At 43.1% G+C, this 21,045-nt stretch overlaps 2 protein-coding genes across 2 annotated transcripts in view; both read left to right on the top strand.

Annotated features, from left to right (window-relative positions):
- Positions 1–21,045, top strand: part of LOC143942631 (NACHT, LRR and PYD domains-containing protein 12-like) — a 1,996,551-nt gene that overhangs the window by 1,312,350 nt on the left and 663,156 nt on the right. The window lies entirely within an intron of this gene.
- The window catches only part of LOC143942637 (NACHT, LRR and PYD domains-containing protein 3-like), a 162,443-nt gene that overhangs the window by 261 nt on the left and 141,137 nt on the right, over positions 1–21,045 (top strand). Inside the window, exon 2 of the mRNA XM_077464001.1 lies at positions 15,736–15,857. Coding sequence (XP_077320127.1) covers positions 15,821–15,857 — 37 coding nt within the window. The 5' untranslated portion in view covers positions 15,736–15,820. The remainder of the gene's footprint in view (positions 1–15,735; positions 15,858–21,045) is intronic.

The following is a 21,045-nucleotide window of genomic DNA, read 5'->3' as shown; positions in this document are numbered from 1 at the left end:
TGGAGGGTGCAGATGTGTGATGAACGATTGTATGGAGGACGATCTAGGATGGGGGATGGAGGGGCAGATGTGTGATGAATGATTGTATGGAGGACGATCGGTCGCTCTTTCTTCATGTCTGCCATTAATAAACTTCCATCAGATACTTTTCTCCGGCTGTTTTCACACTGAGGGGCTTTACTGAGGTGCAGCATCTTTTTAGCGCTATAGGAGCGATGTATACAAAGTGCCCCTGCCCATTGAAATCAATGATCAGCGCTGCTGCACCGGCGCTTTTAACTATTTTTTCCGCCCGCTAGTGGGGGTTAAAAGCGCACCGCTAAAATGATGGTAAAGCACCACTAAAAATTGCGCCTCAGTGTGAAAGTGCCCTGAAGGACTGTGTGGAGCCAGGTTGATCCGCGCCAGGAGGTGAGTGGGGCAGGGAGCATCCACCCGCTCATGTAATATTCAGTTCTATGGGTGTTCATTATTACTATAGGTGCTATCTCAGTTGTATCTCATCATTATCTTTTTGTTTTTGCTATTTTGTGTAAATGTCACTGCTGTATGTTGCTGCAGACAAGAACCGCGCTCATTTGAGCCGTTACAACAGTTTGTGATCTCTGTTCATATAGAGCTCTGTTTGTAAGCCCAGCCCCCCACCCCTTCCTGTCCTCCTTCCCAATTTGTAGCTCCTCTCCCTCTCACTACATATGCAGGTGGCACAGCTGCGGCCAATCAGCTTTGAGAAAGGAGCCATGGGCGGCTCTGAGACACGTTAGCCATGCCCAGCATTCCTGCCCCCATTGCTGGGGTCACACTCACCCCGAGACTCGGCCGTCTGTGTTCACTACCTTGTGGAGTTCTGGACTTGTGATGAACCTGGCTCCCCATGGTCCTTCAGTGTCACAGCTCCACTGACCTCTGGTGGGTCTGACATGCACTTTATTGTTCATCCTCATGTAAGTTGCCATTTCTCTAAATAAATAGACTCGTTTTATTCTTTGCATACTGCACTTAGAGTGGCGCTCCTTTTGTTTCTGATTTTATTCTGCATAGAAATTTCTTCATCTCCTGGGAGCTGCCTTGTCAGGAACCATGGATCAGACTGAGACAGAAGCAGGGCCGTCTTTAACCACTTGAGATGTGCGCTATAGCCAAATGACGGCTACAGCATGGATCTCCTTTGCCGGGACTACGTCTATTGACGTTGTCCCGTGCACGAGCGGCCTACGCGCCCCCTGAGGGGCGCACGCGGCACGCTCTGTGATCGGCAAGTCCGTGAGACTCGCCTGATCACCGATCCGTGCAAGGGGTCGATCCCGACCCCTTATCACGTGATCAGCTGTCAGCCAATGACAGCTGATCATGTGATATAACGGAGCCGGTAATCGGCTATTATTCCTCCTCGCGCTGACAGCGCGAGGAGAAAAAAAAAAAGCCGATCACCGGCGGCCGTGATCGGGACATCAGTCCCGATCACGGCCAGGCCTGCTTGTGCCCACAGTGCCACCCAGCAGTGTCCACAGTGCCACCCAGCAGTGCCACCCACAGTGCCCACAATCTGCCTCAAAGGTGCTGCACCCCAGTGTCATCTACCAGTGCCCAGCAGTGCCGCCCATCAGTGCCCAGCAGTGCAACCTATCAGAGCCACCTATCAGTGCTACCTATCAGTGCCCATCAGTCCCATCTATCAGTGGTACCTATCAGTGCCCATCCGTGCCACCCATCTGTACCACCCATCCGTGCCATCTTATCTGTGCCCATCTTTGCCCATCAGTGCCGCCTTAACTATGCCTATCAGTGCCCACCAATGCAGCCTATCAGTGCCGCCTAATCAGCGCACTTCAATGAAGGAGAAAAATTACCCGTTTGCAAAATTTTATAACAAACTATTAAACATGATTTTTTTTTTTTTTTTGCATTTTTTTTGTTTGTTTAGCAAAAAATAAAACTCTGAGCTGTAACTAAATACCACCAAAAGAAAGCTCTATTTGTGGGAAAAAAAATGATAAAAATTTAATTTGGGTACAGTGTTGTATGCCCGCGCAATTGTCATTCAAAGTGCATCAGCGCTGAAAATTGGTCTGGGACTGAGGGGGGTTTAAGTGCCCAGTAAGCAAGTGGTTAAGGCAGGGCAAAAGGCTGGGCCCTGTCATTGTTGAGGGACCCAAAGCAGCCCTCATACTTGCCAACTATCCCAGTTTACATTCCCTTGTCCCTTGACGTTTTAGTCCTGTGCTGCTACTAATGCTGCCCAGCTCTGCCCTATTGTTGTGTACAGATGACTCACCTGCAGACCCTATGTTTACATGTAAATACTGGCATTCATATGTAAATAACAGTGTCATGCATATGTAAATAGCTGAGGCCAACTGCAGTGATATGTAAATAAAGGCAGCATTCATATGTATATCATGCCCCCCTGCAGTGAGGAGATGTACTGTAACCTATAGCAACCAGTGAGCAGTATTACTGCACAGCAATCTCTAGCAGCCAATCAACAAGCAGAAATGTGCTGTAACCTCTAACAACTAATCAGTGAGCCTTAAGGAGTGCTGTAACCTCTAGCAACCAGTCAGTAAGCAGTAATGATATGCTGTAACCTCTGGCAACCAATCGCAATTGCTGCCTGTAATTATACAGTAAACTGATTTTAAGTCTAGCTGCTATTTATTGTATGTCTCAGAGAAGGTGTAGAGCGAAATTGCATGGGGGGAGGGGGCCCTAAGAAAATTTTTGCCCAGGGCCCAATCAATATTAAAGACGGCCAGACAGAAGTCCAGTAAAAATAACACTATTTAAAGTGGAAGGCCACCCAAAAATAAATAATAATAGTATCAATATTCAAAATTTTCCCTAATAGTCTTTCAGGACAGCCACCTGCGAGACCTTGGCTCCTCCCCTCTGTAGGGAACACCTGCGCCAGCTTTCCATACATTTCCTCCTCCCCGCTGCTCCTCAGTTATTTGTGTTTCCTCCAGGAGAGGAGACACCAAGGAAACCAAGCAGGAGAGTCAGGAGGCTCAGGCAAATGTCCTGGAAAGCAGCAGAGGCTGCTTGGGCAAACGAAAGATGGCAGACTGCCCTGTAATGCCGCCCCGCATCACCGAGTGCAGATAGAGGTCGGGAGGGGTTCCTGTTCAGCTCCGAGTGCGGAGCAAGGAGGTGCATGGCCGGCCGTCTCATACCCCCAGCAGCGTGAAGCACTCTACTCAGTGCAAACCACGCCGGGTGACGTCACGTCCGGCGAAGGGGGCGTGCACTTCCGGGGTTCGCGGTTTCTGGCAGCAAAACATGAAGAGGAGTCAGGCAAAACATGAAGAGGAGTCAGGCAAAACATGAAGAGGAGTCAGGCAAAACATGAAGAGGAGTCAGGCAAAACATGAAGAGGAGTCAGGCAAAACATGAAGAGGAGTCAGGCATGGGCTGGAGAGGAACCACACACGTTGTAAAGACAGCAGAGGCTCTGGCGGTGACACCAGCATGTCAGACACAGAGGGAAGGGACACTGCTCCAGCAGAGACCAGCTCCAGCCATACCAAGGTAAAGGGAACCTAGGGTGGAACTCCCTTGGCCTAAACCGCTACCACCCAACCCCCCACCCCCTTTCAAGGGTACATGGGGAAAAAGGGGGGGGGGTGTAGGCAAGGTCCCTCCAGTGTCAGAGGGTGGTTCATGGGGCCCCTGGTGAGGTTAGCCCACATGAAAGATGCTGTGCACCTGCAATTTTGGCAGGTAGGAGTATAGCAGTATTAATGTTGTGGGGTTTTCTTTTTTATTGCAGAAAACAGATAAAACCAAACCCTCTCACAACTCTTGTAAAAATACACTTAAAGATTCCTGGGGGAAAGCATTGTGTAAGGAATGTATTAATAAACTAGTGCAAGAACATTCCACTGAACAGGGCAATGATTTAGCGGCAGAAATCAGAGGGTGAGGCACTGGAAGGGGATTCCAGAAAACCCTCCCGATACAAGCTCTCATTAGAAGAGGTACAGTGCCTTGCGAAAGTATTCGGCCCCCTTAAACTTTTCAACCTTTTGCCACATTTCAGGCTTCAAACATAAAGATATAAAATTAAAATTTTTTGTGAAGAATCACCAACAAGTGGGACACAATTGTGAAGTGGAACGAAATCTATTGGATATTTTAAACTTTTTTAGCAAATAAAAAACTGAAAAGTGGTGCGTGCAAAATTATTCGGCCCCTTTACTTTCAATGCAGCAAACTCACTCCAGAAGTTCAGCGAGGATCTCTGATTCAATGTTGTCCTAAATGACTGATGGTGATAAATAGAATCCACCTGTGTGTAATCAAGTCTCTGTATAAATGCACCTGCTCTGTGATAGTCTCAGGGTTCTGTTGAAAGCGCAGAGAGCATCATGAAGACCAAGGCACACACCAGGCAGGTCCGTAATACTGTTGTGGAGAAGTTTAAAGCTGGATTTGGATACAAAAAGATTTCCCAAGCATTAACCAGTTGCCGACCGCCGCACGACGATGTACGTCGACAGCATGGCACGGGCAGGCATATGGGCGTACATGTACGTCCCTTGCCTCCCGCGGGTCGGGGGCCCAATCGGGCCCCCGCCCGGTGCCTGCGGCGGTCGGTATTCGTCCGGGAGCGATCCGGGACGAGGGGGCGGCCATTCGTTCATGGCCACCCCCTCGCGATCGCTCCCGACGAATAGAAATCCCCCGTGACATCACTTCCTCTCCTGTAATGTAAACACAGGAGAGGAAGTGATGTATTCTCTCCTCCGTGTCGGTATTTTTCGTTCCGACACGGAGGAGAGCGGATCGGTGAGTTGCACCAACACTCTACACATACAGTAGAACATGCCAGGCACACTCACACCCCCCGATCACCCCCCCAATTACCCCTGCCCCCCAGTCACAGTGACACCAATGTCATTTTTTTTTTTTTTTTTTTTGCATTGGTGTCATTTGTGACTGTAATAACTGTTAGGGTTAGCCCCCTTTAGTTCTAAGGTACCCCCCTAACCCCCCCAATAAAGGTTTAACCCCGTGATCACCCCCCGTCGCCAGTGTCACTAAGGCTGGGTTCACATTGCAGCGGTTTATGAGAACGAATGTGATTCGCACCGCACTGCAGTGCAAATCACATCCGATCTCTGTGCGATTCGAGTTCAGCCATTCGCCGCACCCGCCGCAAATTCGCACGGGACCCTTTTTTTGGCCCGCAGCAGAATCGGATCGCATGGGTGTTCACACCATGCGATCCGAGTTTGCAGATCGCACTGCGATATGCGAACTGATCTGGGGGTGTCAGTAACATTTCACTGACACTCCCAGCAGTTCGCATAGGGCAGTGTGAACTGCCGCCGGGAGGCATGCGATGCGGGAACCCGCCGCGGATTCGTGGCGTTTCCGCATCGCTCCAGTGTGAACCCAGCCTAATAAGCGATCATTTTTCTGATCGCCGTATTAGTGTCACAGGTGACGCTAGTTAGGCAGGTAGGTATTTAGGTTCGCCGCAGCTTTTTATAGCGCCAGGGACCCCCATATACTACCGCATAAAGCCCCCTGATTGCCCCCTATTTAACCCTTTCACCAGTGATCACCATATAACTGTTACAGGTGACGCTGGTTGGTTAGTTATTTTTTTATAGTTTCAGGGCACCCGCCATTTATTACCTAATAAAGGTTTAACCCCCTGATCACCCGGCGGGTGTCATTTGTGACTAATAACTGTTAGGGCAGTTAGGGTTAGCCCCCTTTAGTTCTAAGGTACCCCCCTAACCCCCCCAATAAAGGTTTAACCCCGTGATCACCCCCCGTCACCAGTGTCACTAAGGCTGGGTTCACATTGCAGCGGTTTATGAGAACGGATGTGATTCGCACCGCACTGCAGTGCAAATCACATCCGATCTCTGTGCGATTCGAGTTCAGCTATACAGATAGTATGGCTGAATTCGTGTCGCACCCGCCGCACCCGCCGCAAACTCGCACGGGACCCTTTTTTTGGTCCGCAGCAGAATCGGATCGCATGGGTGTTCACACCATGCGATCCAAGTTTGCAGATCGCACTGCGATATGCGAACTGATCTGGGGGTGTCATTAACATTTCACTGACACTCCCAGCAGTTCGCATAGGGCAGTGTGAACTGCCGCCGGGAGGCATGCGATGTTGGAACCCGCCGCGCATTCGTGGCGTTCCCGCATCGCTCCAGTGTGAACCCAGCCTAATAAGCGATCGTTTTTCTGATCGCTGTATTAGTGTCACAGGTGACGCTAGTTAGGCAGGTAGGTATTTAGGTTCGCCGCAGCTTTTTATAGCGCCAGGGACCCCCATATACTACCGCATAAAGCCCCCTGATTGCCCCCTAGTTAACCCTTTCACCAGTGATCACCATATAACTGTTACAGGTGACGCTGGTTGGTTAGTTATTTTTTTATAGTTTCAGGGCACCCGCCATTTATTACCTAGTCTCACTAGTGTACCCCTAAATTTAGGGGTGTCTACTTTCCAAAATGGGGTCATTTGGGGGGGGTTTGTGCCATCTTGGCATTTTATGGCCTTCAAAACTGTAACGCCCTTAGAAAGCCTGAAGGCGGTGCTTGGTTTTCGGGGCCCCGTACGCGGCTAGGCTCCCAAAAAGTCCCACATATGTGGTATCCCCGTACTCAGGAGAAGCAGCAGAATTTATTTTGGGGTGTCATTTCACATATGCCCATGGCATGCATGAGCAATATATCATTTAGTGACAACTTTGTGAAAAAATAAAAATAAAAAAAAGTTTGTAATTTTCCCGCAACTTGTGGCAAAATATAAAATATTCCATGAACTCAACATGCCTCTCAGCAAATAGCTTGGGGTGTCTACTTTCTAAAATGGGGTCATTTGTGGGGGTTTTGTGCCATCTTGGCATTTTATGGCCTTCAAAACTGTAATAGGTAGTGAGAAGTGAACTCAAAAATTTACGCCCTTAGAAAGCCTGAAGGCGGTGCTTGGTTTTCGGGGCCCCGTACGCGGCTAGGCTCCCAAAAAGTCCCACATATGTGGTATCCCCGTACTCAGGAGAAGCAGCAGAATTTATTTTGGCATGTCATTTCACATATGCCCATAGCATGTGTGAGCAATATATCATTTAGTGACAACTTTGTGTAAAAAAAAAAAAAAATTTTTTTTTTGTCATTATTCAATCGCTTGAGGCAAAAAAATAAAATATTCAATGGGCTCAACATGCCTCTTATCAATTTCCTTAGGGGGTCTACTTTCCAAAATGGGGTCATTTGGGGGGGTTTTGTACTGCCCTGCCATTTTAGCACCTCAAGAAATGAGATAGGCAGTCGTAAACTAAAAGCTGCGTAAATTCCAGAAAACGTACCTTAGTTTGTAGATGTGACAACTTTTGCGCAAACCAATAAATATACAATTATTGACTTTTTTTTTACCAAAGACATGTGGCTGAATACATTTTGGCCTAAATGTATGACTAAAATTGAGTTTATTGGATTTTTCTAATAACAAAAAGTAGAAAATATCATTTTTTTTCAAAATTTGCGGTCTTTTTACGTTTATATCGCAAAAAATAAAAATCGCAGAGGCAATCAAATACCATCAAAAGAAAGCTCTATTTGTGGGAAGAAAAGGACGCAAATTTTGTTTGGGTACAACATTGCATGACCGCGCAATTACCAGTTAAAGCAGCGCAGTGCCAAATTGTAAAAAGACCTCTGGTCATTTACCAGCAAAATGGTCCGGTCTGAAAGTGGTTAAACATCCCAAGGAGCACTGTGCAAGCGATCATTTTGAAATGGAAGGAGTATCAGACCACTGCAAATCTACCAAGACCTGGCCGTCCCTCTAAACTTTCAGCTCAGACAAGGAGAAGACTGATCAGAGATGCAGCCAAGAGGCCCATGATCACTCTGGATGAACTGCAGAGAACTACAGCTGAGGTGGGAGAGTCTGTCCATAGGACAACAATCAGTCGTACACTGCACAAATCTGTCCTTTATGGAAGAGTGGCAAGAAGAAAGCCATTTCTCAAAGATATCCATAAAAAGTCTTGTCTAAAGTTTGCCACAAGCCACCTGGGAGACACACCAAACATGTGGAAGAAGGTGCTCTGGTCAGATGAAACCAAAATCCAACTTTTTGCCCACAATGCAAAACGATATGTTTGGTGTAAAAGCAACACAGCTCATCACCCTCAACACACCATCCCCACTGTCACACATGGTGGTGGCAGCATCATGGTTTGGGCCTGCTTTTCTTCAGCAGGGACGGGGAAGATGGATGCAGCCAAATACAGGACCATTCTGGATGAAAACCTGTTGGAGTCTGCAAAAGACCTGAAACTGGGACGGAGATTTATCTTCCAACAAGACAATGATCCCAAACATACAGCAAAATCTACAAAGGAGTGGTTCACAAATAAACGTATCCAGGTGTTAGAATGGCCAAGTCAAAGTCCAGACCTGAATCCAATCGAGAATCTGTGGAAAGAGCTGAAAACTGCTGTTCACAAACACTCTCCATCCAACCTCACTGAGCTCGAGCTGTTTTGCAAGGAAGAATGGGCAAGAATTTCAGTCTCTCGATGTGCAAAACTGATAGAGACATACCCCAAGCGACTTGCAGCTGTAATCGCAGCAAAAGGTGGCTCTACAAAGAATTAACGCAAGGGGGCCGAATAATTTTGCACGCCCCACTTTTCATTTTTTTATTATTTAAAAAAGTTTAAAAAATCCAATAGATTTCGTTCCACTTCACAATTGTGTCCCACTTGTTGGTGATTCTTCACAAAAAATAAAAAATGTATATCTTTATGTTTGAAGCCTGAAATGTGGCAAAAGGTTGAAAAGTTCAAGGGGGCCGAATACTTTCGCAAGGCACTGTATATCAACTTTTGGGAGCCATTCATACCACATTGGGTATACAAATGGAAAAGAAAACGTTATCCCTACATGATCAAATGTATGAGGGTTTAGGAGAACAGGAAAAGAAGAATTTTCCTGTGCACGAGGTCCTAATAGAGGCAATTAAAAAAGAATTGCAGGAACCAGAAAGAAAACCATTTTTTTCTAAGGCCTTAACCACTTGCCGACCAGCGCACGACGATGTACGTCGACAGAATGGCACGGGCAGGCAAATGGACGTACATGTATGTCCTTTTAAATTTGCCGCCCTGCCATCGGGAGCGCGTCGGCGGCGGCTCGCTCCCACGCTGGTCGGGACCCCCGTGAGTCCGGTCGCGGGACCCGCGGACTCGATCGCCGTGGGCATCCCCGCGATCGTCTCACGGAGCGGCCGAATGGAGGAAATGCTGTGTAAACAACATTTCTCTATTCTGCCTAGCAACACTTAACCCCTACACTGCCACCCACTGGTTAACCCTTTCACTGCCAGTGTCATTTACACAGGAATCACTGCATTTATATAGCAGTGATTATTGTATAAATGACAATGGTCCCAAAAATGTGTCAAAAATGTCCGATGGGTCCCCCACAATGTCGCAGTCACAATAAAAATCGCTGATCGCCGCCATTACTAGTAAAAAAAAATAATAAAAAATGATTAATAAAAATGCTATAAAACTATCCCTATTTTGTAAACGCTATAACTTTTGCGCAAACCAATCAATCGCTTATTGCGATTTTTTTTTTTTACCAAAAATATGTAGAAGAATACGTATCGGCCTAAACTGAGGGAAAAAAATGTTTTTTTATATATTTTTGGGGGATATTTATTATAACAAAAAGTAAAAAATAATGCGTTTTTTTTCAAAATTGTCGCTCTATATTTGTTTATAGCGCAAAAAATAAAAACCGCAGAGGTGATCAAATACCACCAAAAGAAAGCTCTATTTGTGGGAAAAAAAGGACGTCAATTTTGTTTGGGAGCCACATCGCACGACCGCACAATTGTCAGTTAAAGTGACGCAGTGCCGAATCGCAAAAAGTGGTCTGGTCTTTGACCAGCACATTGGTCCGGTCTGAAAGTGGTTAAAGAGACGGTTTCCATTTGCAGGTGACGAATCATCAGTATGGAACAAAACCCCAAAGCTAGATGCAGCCTTCTCACAAGTTTCCCGGCACACAGATTTAGCTTTTGAGGATATGGGGGTCTTATCTGAAGCAATGGATAAGAGAATGGACTCTCTATTAAAGAAGTCATGGGACAGTGGGAAGCCTAAAACCAGCAATGGCAGTCACGGTGGTGGCCAGGAATGTAGAGTTTTGGTTAAACCGTTTTCAGGTACATATTGAGGAAGGAACTGCAAAGGAGCAGATTTTATCCTTTTTCCCACTCTTCTACGAGGCATTGCGTATATCGCAGATGCATCGGCAGAGCTGGTACGCATGGCAGCCAGATCTTCGGCTCTAGCCAATTCTACCAGACGGGCCCTATGGTTAAAGACATGGCAGGGGGACTGCGCATCCAAAGCCAAACTGTGCGGGATCCCATTTGCAGGGGACCTGCTGTTCGGGCCAGGATTAGAGAAGGTACTGGACCGTACAGCGGACAAAAAGAAGGAGTTTCCACTAAAACGGAAAGCAGCTTGGAGTCAGCCTCAACAGATTAAAAAGAGGCAAAGAGGGGACACAAAATCCCGCTTTTCAATGCCCAAGACAGATAACCAAAGGAAACCTTGGGTCCAGAGAGGGGAAAAGCAAGGGAGGAGCGATTTTTCGTCCTCCTGAGCAAACCCGCAATAAACAATGAAGTAGTCTCCATGGGAGGAAGACTGGGGGCCTTCATCGCACAATTGGAAAAAATATCCTCCAATCAATTTTTTTTAAGGACAATAAGAGAAGGGTATTTTCTAGAGTTCTCAAAATCACCCCCAAACAGACTTTATACCACCAAACTTCCAAAAAACTGAGAAAAGGCCAGAGGTAATGTTGTACCAGCAGCAGCTGAGACCCGAAGGTCCTTCAACTCAATCTGGAAAGAAGTTTCTGGGAATCTTCATCTAGCTGCTTCCAGGCATAAAACGGCGGCAGATCGTCATCGCCGTCCGGCTCCTAAGTTCCTGCCTGGTGATAGAGTTTGGATCTCTACCAAGCACATCCGACTCCGGGTACCCTCAATGAAATTTGCCCCTCGCTTCTTTGGTCCATTTCCTATTCTCCGTCAGATCAATCCAGTGGCTTTCAAGCGCCGTCTACTCTCTCATCTCTGGATACCCAACACCTTCCATGTCTCCCTGCTCAGGCCACTGGTCCTCAATCTCTTCTCTCGCCCTGCTTCTCCCCCCACTCCTGTGGCTGATACCTAGGATCAGTATGAGATTAAAGTAATATTGGACCCCAAATACTCCTGGGGAGGCTATTATATCTCATTGATTGGAAGGGCTATGGTCCAGAGGAGAGGCCTTGGGTCTCTGCCCCACATCTGGTGACCAGATTCCATCAGAAATTTCCCTCCAAGCCAGCCCCCAGACGTGTAGGGGGATCTCGTAAGAGGGGGGGTACTGTCAGATGGCTGCAGAGCTGATCTGTGTCTCACCTTTACTGCAGTAGGTCAGCTGGCACCTGTTGTTCCACTAGCTGGTGTTCAGCTCTGTGCACTCTGCAGCTATTGTTGTCGCCGCCCATCACCTGTTGTCTAATTATATATGAACCCGGGGGTCGTGACATGGAGTCAGCACGCAGCCAAGTCCAAAAGTTCGTGAGAGGGTCCCTGGCGGACCACCGGCTAGCTCTTAGATTCCACGCCCTGGGGGATCCCGTGTCACCTGCTCGCCTGTGGGCTCACTGTAAGTAGTATTGAGACACCATGGGCAATACATTTAAAAGGTTTAAAAATAAAACCTATGTGGCTCATGGCCAAAGTTAAAATGGCTATATATAATTAAAAAAGAGCCTTTAAAAAATATAAAAATGAAGGAATGCTATCATCATTTGAATGTTACAAAGAATATAACAGAATATGTAAAAAGGAAAGCAAGAAAGCAAAAATTCAAAACGAGCAACAGATTGCAAAAGATAGTAGGATAAACCCCAAACAAATCTTAAAACATACTAATAATAAAAAGATCAGGTCTGAGCATGTAGGCCCTTTACAAAATAATCTAAAGTGGGTGACTGGGGGCAAAGAGAAGGGAAATGTATTAACCACTAGGCGTCCACGCTATAGCTGAAAGACGGCTGCAGTGCGGATGCCAGTTGCCGGGAGGGTGTCCCGGGACGTCCTCCTGTTTACTTTCGTAATGTATGATCCTGAGGGCGCGCATCGGGGAAGTTCTGTGCTGGCCGTGTCCCTTGGACTCGCTGTAAATGGCAAATCACAGCAGCCGTTTACAGCGCAATCGGCGTGTCCAATGAAAGATGATCTCATATGTAAACATATGAGATCATCTCTCATCACCGGCTCTTCCTCCTCACACAGAGAAAGCGTGTGAGGAGGGAGAGATGAACGGCTGCAGCAGCCGTGAGTAAAAAAAAAAAAAAAATGAAAATAAAGTGCTACACTAAATGTCGGTGCCACCTGTCCCTACTGCCACCTGTCCCCACTGCCACATATCAGTGCCATCTGTCATCAGTGCCACCTATCAGTGTCATGTGCCACGTGTCAGTGCCATCTGTGCCACATATTAGTGCCATCTGTTATCAGTGCCACGTCAGTCACATGTCATTGTCCTGGTGCTCCAGGGCCTTCAAAAGTGTAATAGGTAGTCAAGTTAGATGTGTAATTTATGCTCCTAGAACACCTGATGGTGCTCCCTGCATGTCTCTCTCTATGTGGCCAGGCTGTGGAAAAGTCCCACACATGTGGTATCATAATACTCAGGAGGAGTAGCAGAATTTTCTTTTGGGGTGTCCATTGAGAGAAATAACCTATTACAATGACAATTTTGTGGAAAAAAAAATCTTCATTTTGCAAAGAATTGTGGGAAAAATGACAACATCAAAACCTCACCATGCCTCTTACTAAATACCTTGGAATGTCTACTTTCCAAAAAGTGGTAATTTGGGGGGTATTTGTACTTTCCTGGCTTGTTCGGGTCACAAGAAATTAGATCGGCCACCAGTACATCAGATGTGATCAATTTTTTATGATTCGCACCACAGCTTGTAGACTCTCTAACTTTCACAAAGACCAAATAATATCCACTAATTTGGGTTATTTTTACCAAAGATTTGTAGCAGTATAAATTGTGGCCAAAATGTATGAAGAACAATGTATAATCTGCTAAATTTTATCACAGAAACAAAGAAAAATGCATTTTTTTCAACATTTTCGGTCTTTTTTCATTTATAGCGCAAAAAATAAAAAACAAAGAGGTGATCAAATACCACCAAAAGAAAGCTCTATTTGTGGGGAAAAAAAGGACAAAAAATTAATTTGGGTACAGTGTTACATGACTGAGTAATTGTCCTTCAAAGTGTGAGAGCACCGAAAGCTGAAAGGAAGGGGGTTTAAGTGCCCAGTGGGTAAGTGGTTAACACACCTGCTTCCCCATTCACACCTGAGACCTTGTAACACTAACGAGTCACATGACACCGGGGGAGGGAAAATGGCTAATTGTTAATGTATATGATAAGCCTGCTAAGACCTGTCTGTTATAATGCATTGCAATGATATGCACATTCATACAACAAATTCACATAAACTCACGACAAGCATTAGACAGGACAAAAAAATATATATTTATATTTCATATAAATTGAAAACCTAATTTAAAAATCTACCCTTTCAAAGTGTACATGTATATAAGAAAATTAAAAAATTTTAATTTTTTTTTTCTTTTTTTTTTTTACACTTTTTTTTTTTTTTATGTCTAATGCTTGTGGAGACCGGACATTCCTTGCTGACACCAATTTACCAGTATTTATCCACTTAGGCTATGACAAAATGGCCACCATTTCAAAATTGTCCTAGATATAATTTATTTCACAAAGAAAGTTTAACATTATTTATCCTGATATAGTACTGGTCAATATTTCTTAATCAAGGGTTTATATAGTTACATATAGCGCTCTACCTGATTAAGCATGCCGTAATTACCCGCTGTATAGCTATTCTAGTCTTCGGGAAAATGGCTGCTATTAGGCTATTCATGGTATGAGCATCTTTCATAGATAACGTTGTGTTTATTAAATCCATTTACCCATTTTAATTAATTTTTTTGCGGTTTGAAAGTAGTTTTAATAAAGGTTTTAGATTTTTAAATTACTTTTTCTTATTTGCACCTAATTACGTTGTTAACCATTAAGATGGGCGGCGAGCAGATTCCGCTGTCCTATATTGAGACACTTCCTATGCCCTCAGCTGATCCCAGTCGAAGTCACGTGACAGTGACGTAACGCGTAGGATAGAAGACGGACACCGGAAGTGATGTACACGCACGAGCGGACCGCTCGTCGCTGTTTTCATGTGCAAATTCTTTTGGCAATTTGCGAGTAGCCTGTGTGTTTTTTAAATACAAAATCGCTTTTATTATAAAATACTGCACCATGGCCGGCTCCTTCTTTGTCTTTTGAGCATTCCCTTAAAGCCACCAAGGATACTAAGTGCCAGGATAGGAGGAGCTGTGTGATATTGGACCTCTCTCCCTTCTCTCCCCTTCCACCCCAGGAGTCGGTGTTTATGCTGTTTGACCTTACAGCTGTAAGGTAATTGTTTAGCACATTCACTGGTTGGCGAACACCTGGATGATATGCATGGGACACTTGTTTTTGGCACATACAATGATGTCTTTCTAGTATTGTTTGGAGGACTTTTTATGCATTGATTGATATTTTCCTCACCTGAGTGACACTATTGCACTTAATATTGGGATACACACTATGATATTTGTTTATATATATGTTTTTTTTTTAAGTTTAATTAATTCATTTATTCACTATTGCACTTTATATGATTGAATATTATTATTCACATTTATCCTGCATCTCTGCGATATTTATCGTTGTCACCACTAGCTGTGTATATATATATATATATATATATATATATATATATGCCTTTCTTTTTTTTTTTTATTTCTTTATATATTTGATTATTTAGTGATTTTGCTTTTTAGGTTTTTACCACATGAATTTTGAGATTTTTTTTTTTTATTAATATTTAATTAGCTTCACGCTAGGAATTTTTGAGAATTATTTATCGTTTCTTTCATTTAGTTTCACGCCAGGAGCGCAACACCATTTTTATTTATTTTTTGAAATTGCAGTACTGCAGCACAATTTCAAAGCTGCAGGACAGCGCGATTTCATCTGCGGCTTCCTGACATGATTTCATGCACAGATGTCAATGCAAGTCACACATGAAATCACTAAAAATAGTGCAAGAATCATTTTCAAATGGGTTCAAGTCAGAGTTGCACTGATTTGACCGCTTCCATAGGCACAAATATTCTGCATCTCGTCATGCGATTTGGAACTGTCAAATTGAATGACAAGAAGCACAGGTGTGAAAGGGGACTAAGTGATAAGAGGGATTAAGAATGAAATTGTAACATCCGACAGGCTTTATTGATTTAGAGTCTATTTACATGTGCACGGATTTTCAGTGGGCCCTTAAATAAAGCGCAGGCTTTTTCTCCAGATCAGTTTTTGTGTTCTTTATAACCTGCATTAAAGATGGAGCACTTTATTTTGCCTATGTACATGTTAGGGACTCGGGTGCCACTGCAATGAATGGCATTGTTTCCCATAGTCACACACCATGTGTTGTTGTACACAGTGTTTATGTAGATTACACTGCATGGCTCTTTTTTTTTGATTGATTATTCCATACACATGTATTGATCTCTTTTTTTAATATTACAGACTAATACCAAAGGAAAGACTGTCACGTGTCTCGGTGTACAAAGAGAACTGATTTCTCCTCTAGTGATCTGATTGCAAATAAAACATGAAAAGGAAATATTCCAACCTGCAGGAAATACCTGGTAAGCATACCAAATCATTATCCTTTATTTCTATTATCTTTTATAGAGAAAAAAATATATAATAAATCATTTAAAAAAGTCTTCATAGTCAAACATCCGTTAACCCCTTAGTAAATGAGGGTAAAGTAAAAAGTTCCTTGCAACTTTGACATGTATTAATAAATCCGTACATATCATCACAACTTCTCTGTGTGTCCAGGTGGATTATACTGCATTTTTCTCAAGTCAAATTGGACTTTCATTAGGTGGTAAATGGTAACCAATAATCTAAATTTCTTGTTATTTCCATAACTTGGCACCAAAAGCACACAACATTTAGAAAAAAAGAAATAAAAAAAAAAAAACACCAAAATAAATTATGGAAAAATCAGAAGTAGTGGTGCGCTGTACTGTGACAGGAAGTCTAGCCTGAAGGTCGGTAAGCTCTGTAGGCACTAGAATAATCTAGAGATGTTAGATGATATGTATGTCGTCACATAAGGCAAAAGATATGTGTAACGCAGTGTGCGTTTTTTTATGTGGGGATAGTACGGAACCCTAAAAAACACTATAACCTTGTAGCATCAAAGGTAGATTCAAGTATAAATGCAAGAATATACGAAAAAGCACACAATCAAAATATTTGGAACAAGTGATTCCCAATGCAATTTGTTGTAGCTGTCAAAATCACATAAAGTGCCAGTGCCAAACATAAAATAATAATCCGTGCAAAATTACTCTACACCATAAAAATAGTTAAAACAATATAAATAAAATAGTGAGCAAAATGATCATTTAACTGTGCAGAAAGTGGTAATTATAAAATAAAAATAAAACACATGAAGTGTCAGTGCTGAGGGAATAAATGCAAAATCCCTCTAAACCAATATGGAACTATGCATAATACCTAAAACAGTATTAGAGCTATGCAAAATGCCAAAGTGAAAGAGATAAAAATATATCGGAAAATGTCCGTTACACTTGTGCAAGACCAGTGGCGATTATGTCAGAAAATCGCATGAAGTGCTAGTGTTTAAATAATAATACCATGTGCACTATATTTAATAAAAACAATATAATTGGTGGTGGTAGTGGTGATGGTGGATATATCCCTCGTGGTCCTCTGTAGTCAGGGTATGGGTGTCCCCTTACCTTACAGCAGTGTATATCCTCGGGGTCCCTGGTGCGCTTCGTCTTTTGAAGTTTTGCTGTGGTGTCCCCAGATCCTGGCGTCAGTAGCCTGCCTATTGCGCTGTGTTGGTCCCTTTAAGTGGTAACTCAGCAGCATTCAGCGTGGGGAGTGCCTCAGCAATTGGTATGTATATAAGGGGTTAAAAAGATGTGGAGGAAGGAAGCCCCATAGTGTAGTAGTTTTGACCAAAAATTATTTTTATTTAAGCAAACAATAGGGTACTCACAAATATAGGAGATGTATCAAACAGTGTATAAACGAGCATAGAGCTCGATTTGCGTCACTTCCGGTAGCTCTCGTCCCGACACGTGTTCGTCACGGTCACGTGACTTCATCAGGGGATGACTAGTGCTAATGGAAGTGTCTTTAAATAGAGCAACAATTAATCATATGGCGGCCATTTTGGGGAAGACCCGGAAGTGTCTCGATGGCCATTTTGCGGTCTATCTGGTCGCTGGAAGTGTACGAGCGGCCATTTTTTGGGTTATCACGCCGCACTTAGTCTATCTTCTGGCCGGAAATGGACGTGTGGCCATTTTTTTGGTTGCGTCTCTGGCGGACAACATCCAGAGTTGTATAGGGATGTCGCCGCCCCCTTAGTCCGAAGTAATTATAATTCTCTATTGCGGACACCCTATTGGTGTAAGTTTTCAGAGCAGGGGGGAGACAGTTGGAGCATGCAGCAAGAACTGCAAGCTAGGCACGGAGCTATAAGTGCCAGACAAGGGGACAAATGAAAAGCATAAAACTATTAAAAATAAAAATAGAGAAAAATAGAAAAAATATTTTTAAAATTAGGTTTTGCTATATCTAAGATAGGAAATTAGAAATTTTAATAATAGGGACATGGCGATATTCAAATAGTAAACAGGAATCTGTAATTACATTAAAATAAAGTTATGATGCCGCAGGTAGAAATAAGTTGGGATCACTAATAAAAAATACATAAAAACTTTTTTAATAGGCGTCAAAAATTAAAAAATACAGATAAAAACAATGAAAAAATTTGAGAGAGCAATTCCCAGTGCTGCCGGAAATTACGTATAGAGCTAAATCATGAAAAATGCATAACTAAAAATATATATAATATATATATATATATATATATACATACAAATATTTTCAAATCAATAAGACAAAATAAAAGCCATATTACAAATATTAGAGATATTAAAAATATTTAAAATCTACATAGAGGGGAAGGTTCTCTAGGGGAGAGACTTGAAGGAGGAACCATATGTCGGGGGGTGTAAAGGGGGGCAGTGTCTTGTATTGTCCACAAATAGGTGTATAGACTGTAAAGGATCACCGGAGGGTAGGGGGCAATTAAAAATCGCTAATAAAACAATTCAAGTCAAGTTCCACGTTGAGGCCCTTTGGCGTGAGTGTATCTAATGTAAATATCCATTTGGACTTGAGCTGGCTGAGGGTTCTTACTTTATGTCCCCCTCACTAATGTTTTACGTAGGGCTCAATCCCCCAGAATTTGAGTTGAGAGGGGTCTTTATTGTGATGTGACGCAAAATGCCTTGATACGCTATGTTTGTCAAATCCCTTTAATATGTTTTTTACATGTTCTTTCACGTGTACCTTAAGTGGTCTCTTGGTGCGGCCTATGTATTGAAGGCTGCAACTGCATTCTAATGCGTATACAGCTCCAATAGTGTTGCAACAAATAAATTCTTTAATATCGTAAATCTTGCCTGTACTAGTTGAAGTGAATTCTTTTTTCTTTTCATTAGGGCGTCTTGTTCTGATACATGTGTAGCATCGCTTACAGGGAAAAAAATCATTTTCCCGTAAAGAAAGAGAGTCCTCTACCTGGTGGGTCTGGAATGCTTTTCACTATTTTATCCCTAATAGTGGGGGCTCGCCTGTAGACAAATTTTGGGCGGGTAGGTAAAATATCTTTTAGGCTTATATATGTGCTCGTAGTATGTCCCAGTTGCGTTTAATGATCTTCTCTACCTGTTTGAACTGCACATTGAAGTCCAGAATAATCGGAATATCATCTTGTACTATTTTAGTGTGAGGTTTGTTTTTAATGAGATCTTTGCGATTTATCCTTGCTACTTCTGATATTTTCTTATTGATGAACTCCTTTTCGTAGCCCTTTTCCATAAATTTCTGTTGCATATTTCTAGCCTGGTCGAAATAATGTTCTTCCTGTGTGCAATTACGTCTCAGGCGCATTAATTGGCCTTTCGGTATGTTGTATAGCCAATTTCTGTGGTGGCAGCTTTCTAGTGGTAAATAACTATTGCGGTCTGCACTCTTAAAATGTGTTTTGGAGAGGAGTCTTATTATCTTGTGTTATTTCTAGGTCGAGGAAAGTGATTGATTTGTTACTTATTTCCCACGATAATTTTATGTTTCTGTCATTCCTGTTCAACTTCTCCAGGAAGGCCGTCAGTTTTGATTGTTCGCCTTTCCACAGAATGATGACATCATAAATATATCTTCGATATATATATATATATAATTCACTTGGAGGGTTGGCAAAAACTTCTTCTTCCTCCCATTGTGACATAAAGAGGCCTGCAACGCTAGGAGCGAATTTCGCTCCCATAGCTACGCCCATCTTTTGATGGTAGTAGTTTTTGTTGTACCAGAAGTAGCTGTTTTTAAGGCAAAAATCTAAACATTTTATAAGAAATTTTCTCTGAGGACAGGGGAGATCTGTATGTTTCCGAAGTCCCCATTTGGTTGCCTCACAGGCTTGGTGGTGTAATATTATTGTATATAATGAGGCTACATCGGCCGTAGCTAGCCACCAAGGTCCATCTTCCGTTGGTATATCATCTATGATTTGTAGTATATGCTTAGTATCTCTCAGATATGCGCGTGTCTTCTGTACCGCTGGCTGAAGGTAGTAATCAATATATTGCCCCATTCTTGCTGTCAAAGAGTCAATGCCATTCACTATTGGTCTGGGGGGTGGATTCTCTTTATCTTTGTGAATTTTTGGAAGGGAATAAATGATTGGGGTTCTACATGACTCAGGTATTAGGTATTTAGCTTCTTTCTTATTGAGTATATCCTTCTTTAGGCCTAAATGTACAACTTGTTCGAGTGCTTTCCTACATTTAAAAACTGGATTGCTCAGGAGTTGGACATATGTATCCTTATCTTTGAGCAGGGAGTTCATACTTGCGTTGTATTGTTCTTTAGACAATATTACGATCCCCCTCCTTTATCTGCTGGTCGTATGACCAGGTCTTTCCTCTTTGTTAATTTCCGAATCCCGCTTTTGATATGTTTAGGTTCATTGTGTTTCTTTATCTTTAGTTCTTTCAGCTCCTCAAGGACAATTTGTTTAAATACTTCTATATGTTTGTTATCTTTTGTTACCGGATTGAAGGTGGATTTGTTTCTTAAGGTACTGTGCATGGCTCTCTCGGTGGATCCTGTGGTCTTGGGTTTACATGGATTACTGATCAGATATTTCTTAATGTTCAATTTCCTAACAAATTTCTGGATCCCAATGTAAGTTTGAAACTTATCAAGATTTTTTGTAGGTGCATATTTCAGACCCTTATCGAGAACCCCTATTTCTTCGTGGGAGAGTGGTTGCCCGCTAAGGTTGAAAATTCCTTCGCCCTTTATTCTCTTTTTCTTTTGTGATCTCTTCCCCCCCCCTCTGCATCCTCTTTCTGGTGTTCTTCTCTGATTTCTTGGGTTCTTGTTCCTCCTTGGTGGGTCGTTCTCTCTGCCTCTCTCTAAAAAAGACCTCTCATACTCCATGTCAGATTGTCTGTGTCTATCTGCCCTATCTTCTTCCCATCTTTGGTCCAAGGGTGCATAGTAATTATATGTTGGGATTGGGCTTCTATCATATATACGGTACGGCGTCTGGGGAGGAGGATTCTGATGTCCTCCTTCTCTTCTCTCATGTTGTCTATAGGGGCTTCTCCCTCTTGGTGCATGTGTATCATAGGGACGCCCTCTATTATCGTTATTGGATCCTCTGTTGTCTCTTTGTTGGTGGTATGTTCTATTATCATAGTAAGGTCTTGG

The sequence above is a fragment of the Lithobates pipiens genome, unplaced genomic scaffold, assembly GCF_037356315.1.
Source record: "Lithobates pipiens isolate NorthernLeopardFrog02 unplaced genomic scaffold, aLitPip1_a1.2 Scaffold_30, whole genome shotgun sequence".
NCBI classification, from domain to species: domain Eukaryota; kingdom Metazoa; phylum Chordata; class Amphibia; order Anura; family Ranidae; genus Lithobates; species Lithobates pipiens.
This window is presented reverse-complemented; position numbering and strand designations above follow the sequence as displayed.